This window comes from Schistocerca nitens, chromosome 3 (genome assembly GCF_023898315.1).
Source record: "Schistocerca nitens isolate TAMUIC-IGC-003100 chromosome 3, iqSchNite1.1, whole genome shotgun sequence".
NCBI classification, from domain to species: Eukaryota; Metazoa; Arthropoda; class Insecta; order Orthoptera; family Acrididae; genus Schistocerca; species Schistocerca nitens.
This window is the reverse complement of record NC_064616.1, coordinates 706085035-706100210: the sequence shown is the minus strand read 5'-3', so window position 1 is coordinate 706100210 and position 15176 is coordinate 706085035. Positions and strand designations below refer to the sequence as shown.

General features: G+C 38.5%; 1 protein-coding gene across 29 annotated transcripts in view; it reads left to right on the top strand.

The window, feature by feature from the left end:
• Positions 1-10880, top strand: part of LOC126248677 (twitchin) — a 523948-nt gene extending 513068 nt beyond the window's left edge. For all 29 annotated transcript variants that reach the window (XM_049949938.1, XM_049949935.1, XM_049949939.1 and 26 more), the window contains 2 exons: positions 8806-9050; positions 9883-10880. In XM_049949938.1, coding sequence (XP_049805895.1) covers positions 8806-9008 — 203 coding nt within the window. In that variant the 3' untranslated portion in view covers positions 9009-9050; positions 9883-10880. The remainder of the gene's footprint in view (positions 1-8805; positions 9051-9882) is intronic.
• Positions 10881-15176: the final 4296 nt, after the last annotated feature.

Genomic DNA, 15176 nt, shown 5'->3' with positions numbered 1-15176 from the left:
GACCCCCTTGGGCATTATCAAGCTACATCATAATAAAAGGTATTATGCTTATAGCATTTTATGCCCCCCTTGAACCATGGACCTGGCCGTTGGTGGGGAGACTTGCGTGCCTCAGCGATACAGATAGCCGTACCGTAGGTGCAACCACAACGGAGGAGTATCTGTTGAGAGGCCAGACAACGTGTGGTTCCTGAAGAGGGGCAGCAGCCTTTTCAGTAGTTGCAGGGGCAACAGTCTGGATGATTGACTGATCTGGCATTGTAACAATAACCAAAACGGCCTTGCTGTGCTGGTACTGCGAAAGGCTGAAAGCAAGGGGAAACTACGGCCGTAACTTTTCCTGAGGGCATGCAGCTTTACTGTATGGTTAAATGATGATGGTGTCCTCTTGGGTAAACTATTCCGGAGGTAAAATAGTCCCCCATTTGGATCTCCGAGCGGGGACTACTCAGGAGGACATTGTTATCAGGAGAAAGAAAACTGGCGTTCTGCAGATCGGACCGTGGAATGTCAGATCCCTTAATCGGGCAGGTAGGTTAGAAAATTTAAAAAGGGAAATGGATAGGTTAAAGTTAGATATAGTGGGAATTAGTGAGGTTCAGTGGCAGGAGGAACAAGACTTCTGGTCAGGTGAATACAGGGTTATAAATACAAAATCAAATAGCGGTAATGCTGGAGTAGGTTTAATAATGAATAGGAAAATAGGAATGCGGGTAAGCTACTACAAACAGCATAGTGAATGCATTATTGTGGCCAAGATAGATACGAAGCCCACACCTACCACAGTAGTACAAGTTTAAATGCCAACTGGCTCCGCAGATGACGAAGAGATTGAAGAAATGTATGATGATATAAAAGAAATTATTCAGATAGTGAAGGGAGACAAAAATTTAATAGTCACGGGTGACTGGAATTTGATAGTAGGAAAAGGGAGAGAAGGAAATGTAGTAGGTGAATATGGATTGGGGGGAAGAAATGAAAGAGGAAGCCATCTGGTAGAATTTTGCACAGAGCATAGCTTAATCATAGCTAACACTTGGTTCAAGAATCATGAAAGAAGGTTGTATATATGGAACAAGCCTGGAGATACTAGAAGGTATCAGGTAGATTATATAATGGTAAGACAGAGATTCAGGAACCAGGTTTTAAATTGTAAGACATTTCCAGGCTCAAATGTGGACACTGATCACAATTTATTGGTTATGAACTGTAGATTAAAACTGAAGAAACTGCAAAAACGTGGGAATTTAAAGAAATGGGACCTGGATAAACTGCAAGAACCAGAGGTTGTAGAGAGTTTCAGGGAGAGCGTTAGGGAACAATTGACAAGAATGGGGGAATTAATACAGTAGAAGAAGAATGGGTAGCTTTGAGAGATGAAATAGTGAAGGTAGCAGAGGATCAAGTAGGTAAAAAGAAGAGGGCTAGTAGAAATCCTTGGGCAACAGAAGAGATATTGAATTTAATTGATGAAAGGAGAAAATATAAAAAAACAGTAAATGAAGCAGACAAAAAGGAATACAAATGTCTCAAAAATGAGATCGGCAGGAAGTGCAAAATGGCTAAACAGGGATGGCTAGAGGACAAATGTAAGGATGTAGACACACATATCACTAGGGGTATGATAGATCCTGCCTACAGGAAAATTAAAGAGACCTTTGGAGAAAAGAGAACCTCTTGCATGAATATCAAGAGCTCAGATGGAAACCCAGTTCTAAGCAAAGAAGGGAAAGCAGAAAGGTGGAAGGAGTATATAGAGGGTCTATACAAGGGTGATGTTCTTGAGGACAATATTATAGAAATGGAAGAGAATGTAGATGAAGATGAAATAGGATATATGATATTGCGTGAAGAGTTTGACAGAGCACTGAAAGACCTAAGTCGAAACAAGGCCCCGGAAATAGACAACATTCCATTAGAACTACTGACAGCCTTGGGAGAGCCAGGCCTAACAAAACTCTACCATCTGGTGAGCAAGATGTATGAGACAGGCAAAATACCCTCAGACTTCAAGAAGAATATAATAATTCCAATCGCAAAGAAAGCAGGTGTTGACAGATGTGAAAATTATCGAACTGTCAGTTTAATAAGCCACGGCTGCAAAATACTAACACGAATTCTTTACAGACGAATGGAAAAACTGGTAGAAGCCGACCTCGGGGAGGATCTGTTTGGATTCCGTAGAAATGTTGGAACATGTGAGGCAATACTGACCCTACGACTTATCTTAGAAAACAGATTAAGGAAAGGCAAACCTACATTTCTAGCATTTGTAGACAAAGCTTTTGACAATGTTGACTGGAATACTCTCCTTCAAATTCTGAAGGTGGCAGGGGTCAAATACAGGGAGCAAAAGGCTATTTACAATTTGTACAGAAACCAGATGGCAGTTATAAGAGTCGAGGGACATGAAAGGGAAGCAGTGGTTGAGAAGGGAGTGAGACAGGGTTGTAGCCTCTCCCCGATGTTATTCAGTCTGTATATTGAGCAAGCAGTAAAGGAAACAAAAGAAAAATTCGGAGTTGGAATTAAAATCCATGGAGAAGAAATAAAAACTTTGAGGATCACCAATGACATTGTAATTCTGTCAGAGACAGCAAAGGACCTGGAAGAGCAGTTGAATGGAATGGACAGTGTCTTGAAAGGAAGATATAAGATGAACATCAACAAAAGCAAAACGAGGATAATGGAATGTAGTCGAATTAAATCGGGTGATGCTGCAGGAATTAAATTAGGAAAAGAGATGCTTAAAGTAGTAAACGAGTTTTGCTATTTGGGGAGCAAAATAACTAATGATGGTCGAAGTAGAGAGGATATAAAGAGTAGACTAGCAATGGCAAGGAAAGCGTTTCTGAAGAAGAGAAATTTGTTAACACCAAGTATAGATTTAAGTGTCAGGAAGTCGTTTCTGAAAGTATTTGTATGGAGTGTAGCCATGCATGAAAGTGAAACGTGGACGATAAATAGTTTATACAAGAAGAGAATAGAAGCTTTTGAAATGTGGTGCTACAGAAGAATGCTGAAGATTAGATGGGTAGATCACGTAACTAATTAGGAGGTACTGTATAGAATTGGAGAGAAGAGAAATTTGTGGCACAACTTGACTAGAAGAAGGGATCAGTTGGTAGGGTATATTCTGAGGCATCAAGGGATCACCAATTTAGTATTGGAGGGCAGCGTGGAGGGTAAAAATTGTAGAGGAAGACCAAGAGATGAATACACTAAGCAGATTTAGAAGGATGTAGGTTGCAGTACGTACTGGAAGATGAAGAATCTTGCACAGGATAGAGTAGCATGGAGAGCTGCATCAAACCAGTCTCTGGACGGAAGACCACAACAACAACAACAACAACAACAACAACAGCATTTTATGTTCCACACATCAATGTGGAGGAAGCAACATGTGATGGTATCCCTCCTAAGAGCCCTAAACAACTGTAGCAGGTACAGAAACAACTATCTTAGGATCGAAGTCCACATATAAAACAGGAAAAAACATAACCCTTATGCAGGTTTTGTCATTGTGCCAGTGTACATAACACATTAAGGTGCATTAGTGTAACTGTTGAAATGAAAACACACAAAGTGTGGTCAGTGGCCAAAAATCAAAGCAGTTGCATTTCAGTGAACTTAGCAGCATAACTGCATTGTGTAGAAAACCTGACTAACATCGTATTTTCTCAGGCTGAGGATAAATTTCTTAAATTTAGTGTGGAATCTAAATTCAAGGACACTCTGGTAAAAAACCTAATTGCCAACACCAAAATGGCATTTCTCTGCTGCATATTTGCTAACAACACATCCACAAAAGACTACTGATGACTACTGACTTTGAAAAGAAAAGTCATATAACCACAAAATCATATTGTATGTCAAATTTTTGCAGTAAAGTTCCTAATACTAACACTAAGCAGCTTTGACCATCTGCATTAAAATCAAAAGAAAGTGTACTGCTATAAAGTGTATTCCTCTGTGTAGTTCATTTATATTTCAATTAAAATAAAAGCATTATTATGTGACTCTTCTGTGAGGTTGATGAATGGAAATCATTACAAAACTAATGCACACGTAGCTTTTTACTTATCAGTTTATCTTTAAGAAAAATGAGGAGATCTCATACAATCAAAAATACTTCATGAGAGAAAGTCACATGTTTCACATTATGCACCATTCTCATGTTATGTAAATAACATATGTTACAGAATTCAATGTCTTGTAAATGTATATTCTGAAAGCATGCTGCATGTTGTTAAATAACCATTATTTTGGCCAAATACTGGGTTAATAGATTTGGGGATTTCTTTCGTGATACAAAGGTTGCTGAGGTTGGCAGTGGTATTTTTCCTTACAATTCAGACATTCCATTCTGCCTACTCCATGTATCAACAAATTTATACAGGCTTTGTGGCCACTGTGTATTCCTTGTAAGGGTACAGTCTTACCTTATATTTGTGATAAATTGTTGTCAACATAGATTTTTCAAATATTAATCAAAACAATATTCTCCAAGTTGAACATGTGTATGTAAGTTCCAAATTCTACTATATGACATTGCTACAAAATCAATCTCACTCTGGATTTCTTGAGGCAGAGATGGTTGTTATTGGCTTTTCAAGACCAATTATTAACTGAAATGGTAATTCAGATTTAGATTCAGTTTGCAGTTATTACTTTAATCAATATAAATTCTTCATTCATCTAGAAAATCACAAGCACACACACTGGCGTGCACATGCACACACACACACACACACACACACACACACACACACACACACACACCTGCGCACGTGCGTTACATATAACATCAAAATGTACTGTAATAATAGTACAATAAACTAATTCTATTCGGTCTTGCTCTAGGAGCAGCAGCAGTTTTTGAACATTCTTGATTCAAGTCAGACATACTTCACATGGTCTAAAAATTCTGTGACATACGAATTCCCTTCGGGATTTATAAAACAGTGAAAATGAGTAAATAACTTTTATTTTATGTGAAAAATTATCTTACATTTGTATAGCACTATTTGTAATGGAGGTTTTAAAGGCTGATGTCCTTACTGAATGGACATGAAGTTTATCATAGTTGCCTGGTATTGTGTTCATGTATATTAAAGTTTTTAATTATCTCTTTTAAATTCTTTCTTACATATTTACATGTCTCTAGAATAATAAAGCAGGGAAGTAGGAGCATTAAAGTCTTTTGAAGAATGCTGTGGAACTGGGCAAAGTGTGCAATTCGAACAGTGTGAAAGTCTGCTTTGTGGGCAAGTAAATGTAGGTTGCAGCATACTTTCTTCAGTGCTGCATTCGCTTTTGTTACGTGTGTCTGTCATTTAAAATCACGTGGAAGCCATATGTCTAAAAATTTTGTTTCCGCTGAGGGTGTAATTGCACTGGAGTTGATTATCACGGAGGCTTTTCCATTTCAACAGAAGTTTAGAATAGTTGGTTTGGGTATAGAACCAGTCATTTAGCTGGTCTTCATCTGAGAAGAAGGTATTTATTTGTGAACCAATGCTTAGATCTTAGATCTGGATTGGGTCGTCCATGTGCAAAATGAAACTGGAAGGTGCAAGAATGGATTGTTGAGGGACTCCACTTTTTATTTTTCCTGCATCTGTTAAAAATTGGTTCTAGGGCTATCACGTGGATCATGTGTTATTACTACTTTCTGTTTCTGATTTGTTAAGTATGAGGAGAACCATTTTAATGCAGTGCCTCTAATGCTGTAGTTTGGAGCTTTTTCAACAGAATTTTGTTATTCAAGATGTCAAAAGCTTTGCTTAGGTTCAATAAAATACCAGCAGCATTTTGTTTTTTGACCATTGCTTCTAGAGTGTTTTGCAGAAAAATATAGATTGGGCTAGCTGTAAATTTACTTTACTGGAAGCCATACTGGGCATAAATGAGGAGTTAGTTCTTGTCTATACATGATTCTCTCAGTGATTTAGACAAAACTTGATAATAAAGATACTGGTCTGTAGTTTTCCAAACTTGCTTTGTCACTTTTTTATGAATAGGGATCACTTTGGCAATTTTAAGATAATCAGGAAAAGTTCCTGTCAAAAAGGATAAGTTGATTACATCAGCAAGGCATGTTCCAGAATTTATAATACATTCCTTTATGAGGAAATCTGGAATACCATCAATTCCTGAGGAAATTTTTTTGAAGGTTTTTTGCAATGTGAATAGTTTCATTTAGGGTTTTTTCATAGAAATAGATTATGTGGGGCAAGAATTTTGCTTTGTTCTGGTCGTTGTTTGAGCATTTCAATCTGTTGGGGGTCAGTAACTCTCTTGTTGTCACAATTCAAGGTGATATTTTCCTTTTTTCAATTTCCATCCTGCTTTAGTAGTTTGCAATTACTTTGCATTTATTTCCAACTTTGGTATAAACTTACTGTTAGCCATTATTTTTGTGTGGCATACAACTTTTATATAGATCTGAATGATTTTATAATATAACTGTAAGGAGAAGGTATATGTTGTGGCTTCTTCTGCAATTTAGCAATTTTCTTTTTGTATTGCTTGAGAATTTTTGCCTCTTGTTATCCATGTATTTGATTTTAGATTGTATTCCTTCACACCTGTGTTTTGAAAGGAAGTCCTGTTTCAGAATAATAGTGGAAAATGCCAGAGAACTTTCCAAACTGTTTGTTGGTCTCATGCATCTGAGAAACTACTTCCCACCCTTTTCTTGATAATGTTTTTACACTCTGTGTGTTGAACCTTCTTGCAGTCACAGTTCTTTTATGGTTTTGTCTCGGCAGTAAATAGCCTGAGAGGGGTTACCTCTTGGGATTCATGGTCACTAAAATTTGTTTTTATGCATTTTGAAGTGCATGTTGTGTTTGCAAATACTTGGTCTAGAGCAGTAGCAGTAGTTTTGTAATTTTTGTTAGGGTTATTATTGTTTGTTTAAATCAAAAGTATCTGTTTGTTTGAGAAATAGATGTTTTATCCTGCTTGTTCCATGACAATAAGTACTGAAAACAGTCAATAGTTTTGCATTTCAACACACTTTTCATTAAAACAACAGTGCCTCCATTTTTATGATTTCTTCTACAGAAGTAGTTTGCAAGTGTATAGCATGATATCGAAAATGAAGCAATCTGTTCTGGCTTTCATCAGTGTACGGAGAGATGTAGGACACTGACAAAATTAAGTTCAGTATTTATCAAAACTTCAGTGTCGAATACCTTGTTTGTGACTGACTGGACATTGTGGTGGTATAAATAGAGATATGTATCACAGCTTGTCTAGTAGATTTTAAATTAACATCCAAAGTTTCTAAGGGCATTGTAATTACATCACTTTGTTCAGAGAGAGTCTGTCCTTAAAAAATCAGCCATGCAGGTGCATGGAGTCTTATTGTCTCACTGACTTCAGAGTGCTTTCTGCCCTTGGAATATTCATCCATATGGCTGCCTCATTTCTGCTGTTGTTGTTGGATTCTTGCACCCCATCATTTCCACAGATTCCAAGATAATTGGCTGCTTCCATTTCATAGTTTTCAGTCCCACCTGGCTTACAGCTAAATGGTTCTTTTCTGACCTTGAGAGTTATCACTTCTGTTATCACACATCGCTTTTGTCCTTGAGAGGTATGACTTCTGAAATATTGTGCTCCAAGCTTAATTTTTTATCAGCTGTTTCTAAAATCTTGCTTGTAATGGAATTCTTTCCCACTGTTGAGATGGAGGCTGTGAGTTGCATGAAATCTTTGTCCAAGTTCACTTATATCCATGAATATTGCAGTCTGGCTGCTTAGCTAAGTGGTAATGTGTTTGCCTGCAATGCAATGGGCCCAGGTTCGACTCCCAGCTGGCTTGGAGATTTTCCCCATTCGTGAACTGGGTGTTGTGTTTCCCTCATCATCTCATCATCACTGATGTGCAAGTCACCCAGTGTGGCATTACCTGAAATAAGACTTGCAACCTGGCAACCAAACTTTTCCGACAGGGGCCTCCCGGCCAACAATGCCACACCATCATATCATTTTTTTTAAAATAAATATTGCATTCTTAAATCAGCTGAATATATTTTGAACCTCTTTGTTTGCTTTCCATTCTTCATTAATTATCCACTACCAGTTTGATAGGTCATGGCAATGTGCAGTATCATTAACCTGTCTCTTTTCTCACACATGACACCAATCAAGCAGCGTCTTATTCAAGCAGCATTTTATTCTATTTTTTGGTCTTTTAATGACCAAATATCGATTTCTTCTATGTATTTCCATCGATAAATCCATATTTTATAACTCTATTCCAGCACAAATGTAAGGAAAACTCAGGTTTAGTTGCAGAGTTTCTTGTTGTGTAAGATTGTCTGGAAATATGGTTGAGAATAGTTAATTAATAAAATAAAATTGTCAGAAAAAGGTCACTTTTTAATGAGGAACTTTGAGCTTTCATACAACATCCAAAGTGCAAGAGCAGTAGAACATTATCTGTGAGATGTTTCAGACAGTGCCAATTTTCTGCAAGCAATTGTGAGTTCATACACTGTGTAAGGTATTGGCTGCACCCCAATCCCATTTATATAAATTTCTGTGAATAAATTATTTTTAAAACATTATCCTAGGAGTTTTTTGGCTGAAAAGAGAGATGACAGATATCTTCTGTAGTGGTTGCTGAACCAAATAACAAACTGCACACACTACAAAAGATTACAGAAATGTATGTCTTGTAATCTTCTATGTTTATCATATAATTGAAAACTGAGCAGGACTGAGTTTGAAAACTGGCCACAACATTACAGCACTGACAGCTGATTCTAATAATCAAATGTTATTTTACAGTGACATGGTTGAAGGATGGAAAACCTGTTGATGAACAAAGTTCAAATTACCAGTTCATTATGGATGGCAAAAAGAAGTTCAAGTTTGAGATAGTAAAATGTACATCTCTGGATGTTGGACAGTACACAGCAAAAGCTGTAGGGAAGAAAGGAGAAACTACAGCTGCATTTGCTCTCAATGTGTGCCCTCCTGGTGAACTCTGAAGACCATACCAGTAGTTGTAAGCGAAGTACATTGTTGTTGAGGTAATTCAATTAGTATTTTGATATTGATGATCTACATTAAATTATTATTGCCTGTATTCTTGTAATAGTTGGTAATTATCAGTTTTAAAATCAGTTATGATAAATACCATAAAATGTGCACAGCAGGAGTTGGAGAAAAATAGTTTTCAGTGTTAAATTCATTTCTTTTGTAATCACAAAAGTTAATCACTGGTCTGATGCTTCATAATGCTTTTGACACCAGAACCACAACAGTTTAAAACTCACAGTCGATTCTGTTCTGTGTATTCACAAAAATAGGATAATGTGAGCATCAAGATGCTATTCACCAAACAGAAGATACATTGAACAGCAGGCAGGCATCTTGTTATTTGAAATAAAATTCTGCTTGTCTAGTTTATATATTGCTCATTGTAATGCTCGTCAGTTTCCAGTGTTATGAAATGTTCGTTACTTATCCTCAATGCAGTGCATGAAATGAAACTTACCACCCATACCCCTTCATACAACTGTCTCCATGTGGACCTCTCAGTGCCCTTTCTACTTTCCAGTATTAGCCTTTCTTGCCCTTCTAACATTTCTCATATTTACTTTATTTGCTCTCTCTCCCTCTCCCTCTCCCTGTCCCTCTCCCTCTCACTCTCACTCTCCCTCTCCCTCTCCCTCTCCGTCTCCCTCCTCCTTCTCCCTCCTCCTTCTCCCCCTCCCCCCCCCCCCCCCCCCCATCACTATTTTGAATGGTTTGCATTTTGTTTTTGATTGTCACCTACATTTTATATGAAGTGGAAATGAATGATTTATATTGCTTGTAAATAGCATTCATCTGCATTAAAATATGATTTTTCTTTTTCAGTCTCTGTTTAATGCCATTGTGTTCCTGAGGGAGCTTGGAAATGTCCAACTTGGATGAGCTGAGTGACAGCCTGTCATGAAAAGTGCAAAAATAAATATATACATATAAGTTATCATATATTTATTTAAGATAAAACATTGTTCCTTTATCCATATATTCATACATTGTACCATACTAATTGTAAAAATTATTTGCCAGCATCCTCAAAGTGACACACAAATTAAATTATTGACTGAACATCATGCATCATGAAACAGTTTTCTACCCATCACCAACATAAAATCACCGACATTATTTAAATATAGCATATTCATCATATCACATCCATTAATTTGTTAATGTAATTTCTCTGTCATTTTAGTCTGAATTGAAAACTGTTGTCATCATGTATGATGGACTCTAGTCAACTGAAGTTTGGTCCCTAAATGTTATGCAATCAGAAATGGATACACACAGGTATGTCTGTGTGGATGACAACACGCGTGTGCAGCACGTGCATTTCGGAGTATGATTGTGAGTGTGAAAGGGAGTGAGGTTGGTTCTGGATGTGTGTGCATGCATGCATGTGTGTACATATATATATGTATATGTGAAAGTATTTTTTTACTGATTGCTTTAAGAAATAAATATTTTTATTAAGACCTGAATTTTAGTAAGTATGTATTATTAAATTATTTTGTACAATTCATTTGTATGTAAATGGATGAAGGGCATTTAAACTAGTGATGTTTGTACTTCGATTTACTTTCCAATTGCTTAAAACTATGAAAACTGTAGCTTTGTTCGTATGGAACTGGGTGTTATTCTTCTGTCTTTAGAGTTCCTTTTTCTCTAAACATTGTAAAAAAAACTAAACTGTCTATTTTATGTAAAAGACAAGAGTTTAACACGCAGACTTCTGTATCTTGTAATGTTTGTGTACTTATTCTCAACAGAACTCACAACTCTGTATAGTTCAATGGTATGGTGTATGAATAAACGGTAATGTGAACAGACAATATCATGTATTTGAATATATATTGTAATATCATAACCACACTCGAGTCCAAATCTGAAAGAGGGGCCATCAGTGAAATACAACACTTAGACTGAAAGAATGTTTATTATGAACACCTATGTACAGTGCAGAGAGTGCAGCTATGTATACAAACAGAATATTCCAGCAAACCTTGAATATTACAGAATATACTGACATTAAAAAGGAATATATTTCAAGAACTTTGCAGAAATAACAAATAATTGCTGGTGGTCAGGTTTCAGCTGGCAACTCGCAGGACACTAGCCATCGATGCTAACCACTACACCACACTGCATGCACCTCAGCTCATGGCATTGCTCCTCTCCTGGAAAAACAGTGACCTACTGTCCACAGCTCGTGGTCTTGCGGTAGCATTCTCGCTTCCCATGCACGGGGCCCCGGGTTCGATTCCCGGCGGAGTCAGGGATTTTCTCTGCCTCGTAACGATTGGGTGTTGTGTGTTCTTCATCATCATTGACTCGCAAGTCGCCGAAGTGGCATTAACTAAAAAGGACTTGCAATACGGCGGCCGACCTTCCCCGCATGGGGCCTCCCGGCCAACGATGCCATACGATCATTTCATTTCAGTGACCTACTGTTTCAGAAGTTCTCATTGCAGCTAACTGTAGCACCCTGCTTCTAGATCCTGTCAATGGTCCTCTGCATGATGGCACTGGCGGATGCTTGCATTCTGGTCATGTTACATTGTCTTCACTATGATTAGGATTGGGAGGATTGGAGGTAGACACTCCAGTCGAAGCTTTGTGATCGTTGGCTGGGTCTTCAGTTCCGTGATCCTTCCATCATCGATATGCATCTCTAGACTGTAGTAAGGCTTCACACAGAAGATGTGTTTGCACTGTTGTCTTCTTGATGAAGGGTCATAATCCACAACTTCACATGTGAATCTAACAAGTGACAAAGGACAAAATACGACCCAAAGTAGCACTTCAGTAACTTTTTCTATAGTTCCACATCTCCTGGGCTGTGTCTCACTGGCCATAGTTTGGCATTATACAGCTCTCGGTCTTCATCCTGAGTGTCCATGGTCCTTAGGTGAGCCAGCTGTCTTGCTTCTTCACTCCTGGTGAAGATGTGTTTCATATAGTTATCCTGTGTATCTTCTAGTTGAAATGGGATTAGTGTATCCATTTTTGTTTCGGTCTCACAAACATGGAACAGAAAGTATAGTATGATGAAGCTTGCAGAGTCTTTTTTTGCTGTGTTTTATGTGAATGTCACAATGGGGAGTATTGTATCCCAATCTCCCTGTTCGACATCAGCATATCAGCAAGCACCTTATTTAGGTGTTCTGTGAAATTACTTCTGATACTAGTCATGAATGGAAAACTTTTTCACAATCAATGATCAGAGATCATCACATGGGATGCTCTGTACTTCCAAGTAACTTCAGAAACTTCTCCTGTAGGTTTACTCAAATTCAGTGGAATGGCTCTGTTGCCAGCGGGACTGGTACCAGATGCCCCAGAGGTAATTGTGGCATGTGCTTCCATCACTGGCATTCCTTATGTTAGCTCACATAATGTCTAATGGATCAGTAGAGACCTGACCAGTGATACCTGTGTCTCATTCTGTGTAGAATCTTCATAAATCTCAGGTGACCAAATGTTGAAGTGTCATAGAAATATGTCATGATAGCTGTCCATAGATGAGTTGGGATGATGAATAACCATGGATCACAGTACTTTTTATACAATGCTGTGTTTGGTAACTGGAATTCCTCTTTGGTCATGTCCTCCTTCTTCAAGGATCCTATGGTTTCCAGCAGTGCTGAATCTTCCCTCTGTTGAGCAATGTCATTTAATGCAGCAATGACTGAGATTTTGTCCACATTGCTGTGTTCCATTTAAGGGTTCCTTGAAAGGTAGTTGTTGTGCTTGTGTCTGCTTTGGTATACCACTGTGATGTCGTACTCCTGAAGTCTTGAGTGCCCATCTAGCCAGTCCATCTGATGGATCCTTCAGGCCAGTCAGCATGCATACAGAATGTGCTTGTCACAATGGTGAACTGTTTGGGAAATAAATGCATGGCTCAAAAAATTGCAAGGCACTCTTTCTCAGTTGTAAAGTAGTTCAACTTGGATTTGTAGAGTACTCTGCAAGCATAAGCTATCACCTTTTCAGTGCCTTCCTGCATTTGCACAAGAACTGTACCTATCCTATAGTCACTAGCATTGGTGTGAAAGTGTGTCTTGGTATTCTTGTAATACAGTGCTAGGCCTGTAGAAAATGTTAGCACCTCCTTAAAGACAAGGAAAGATCTTTCTTGCATCTCATCCCAGAAAAATATGGCATCTACTTGCAGTAGTTCTCCCAAGGGATGTGCCTTGATATAGAAGCCCTTTATAAATTGATGGTTGTATGAGCACATTCTGAGAAATCTTCTCACATCACAAATGTGCTGAGGAGTCATAAAATCTGTGACTGCTCTTTATTTTCTCTGGGTTGGGCTGGTCTCCTTCGCCATTTACTACATGCTTCAGATTTTTATTTCTTTGGTGGTGAAGAGGCATTTTTTCAGGTTCAGGAGGAAGCCTGCAGTCTGAACACACTTCTACAGGGTTGTCAGATGGCTTAGATGTTCTCTAAATGTCTGAAAAAATGACAAATGGCATCTATCACTCATTTAAGGTATCAAAACAGGTAGTCCATCATATATTAAAAATGTGGCTTGACTGTTACACAGTCCAAACGGCATACTCCAAAGCCATAGAGGCTGTCGGGAGTTATTAAGGCTGCATATTTCTGGTCAGCCTCATCAACCTCAATTTGCCAGTAGCTTCTGCATGTCCATGGCTGAGAAATGCATCACCCCTTTCAAGTAGGCTTCGGGTGTGTGCAATGCTTGGCAATGGATAGACATTTTTATTTTGTGATTTTGTTCAGTCATCAGTATTCAGTGCAGAAACACCATGTCCAGTCCTTCCTCACGATGTGGGTTGATGATAGGAGAGGACGAAGGACTCTCTAAAGGTCTAATGATATCATCTTGCAGCATCTTCTCCACTTCCTCCTGGCTTATATGTTGTCCAGCCACCAAAATGGTATATGAGGGGTGGCTAATTGGTATATGACCCCCCAGTGTTGATACAATGTTTTATCATGGGCTGCTTGGTCTGCCTTTTCCCCACCGAATTTGACAGCATCTGAAACCACGTGCATAATGGCTGTCACTCACTAATAGTGTTCCTTGGTCAGGCCAGGTTCTATTGGCAGTTTGATTGTAGCTTCCTCTCCTGAGTTGTCTGGAGTGGTGGCGGAGCATGATTCTTAGTTGTTGACACTAAACTGCCCTTCTTGCACTGGTTCAGCTGTCACCACACACTTACTTTTAAGGATGACTAGTGGCTACTCATGACAATTAGTGATTCATAGCTCTTCTTGACCACTTGCAGTGCTTATGATCACTGCTGGCTTGTAGATTTCGTTTGCAAGCCTGGCTAGCTTTTTGCAGTCAACAAAAGCTTTATAATTTAACTGAGCATCATGATTGATGACTGGAACTCATTTGGTTGATGATGGTAGGATAACAACATCTTCAACAGCTAACAACCACACAGAGGCATCTTTGTTATACGTGCTTATTGGAACAGCTTCACCAATCTGGAGCACTGATCTTCCTCACTCTTTGACAGTTAGTGATGCGTGTAAGAAGTCCAATTCAAGAATGACATTGTTACTATAATAGATATTTTGTGATGGTTGATATCTGATGGTATAGTAGTCATCAAAAATTCACCTTCTTTCTCAGTGATAGTGTACAGCATGCCCAGGGTTTCCACAGCAGAAATGCACTGATGTGTTGTATTCTTCCCTCCAACTGTGTGTTCTTTTGTGGGGTGTTATACTTGGCGTAGGAGTTGGTTGCACATGCATTGTTGAGGTGCTGGGTTGTTGTTTGGGCTGCGGCAAGTGTCCAAGTTGACCAATTCCATTCTTCCTGGTGCATTTGGCTGGTGGTTGAGATTGGTGTTAAAGAGCAATACACCTCTTCTTCAACATTTTCTGTTATCTCCTGACAAGTTGAGTGAACATTCACAGCTGCCATCTCTTGCTTAATTGGTTCGACAGTTATGATTACATTTAATGCTGTATCTCTTCTCTCACTACCTTGTGTATAAGAGAGGTGAGATTGTGGTGGTTTTCTACAACTGCCATGGAGCCAATATTCAGGAGTTGGTCATATTTATTTCATCTGATTCTTTTCTGCAGCATTTCATCAATGCACTGGCACCACTTGATGAACTCCTGTATTG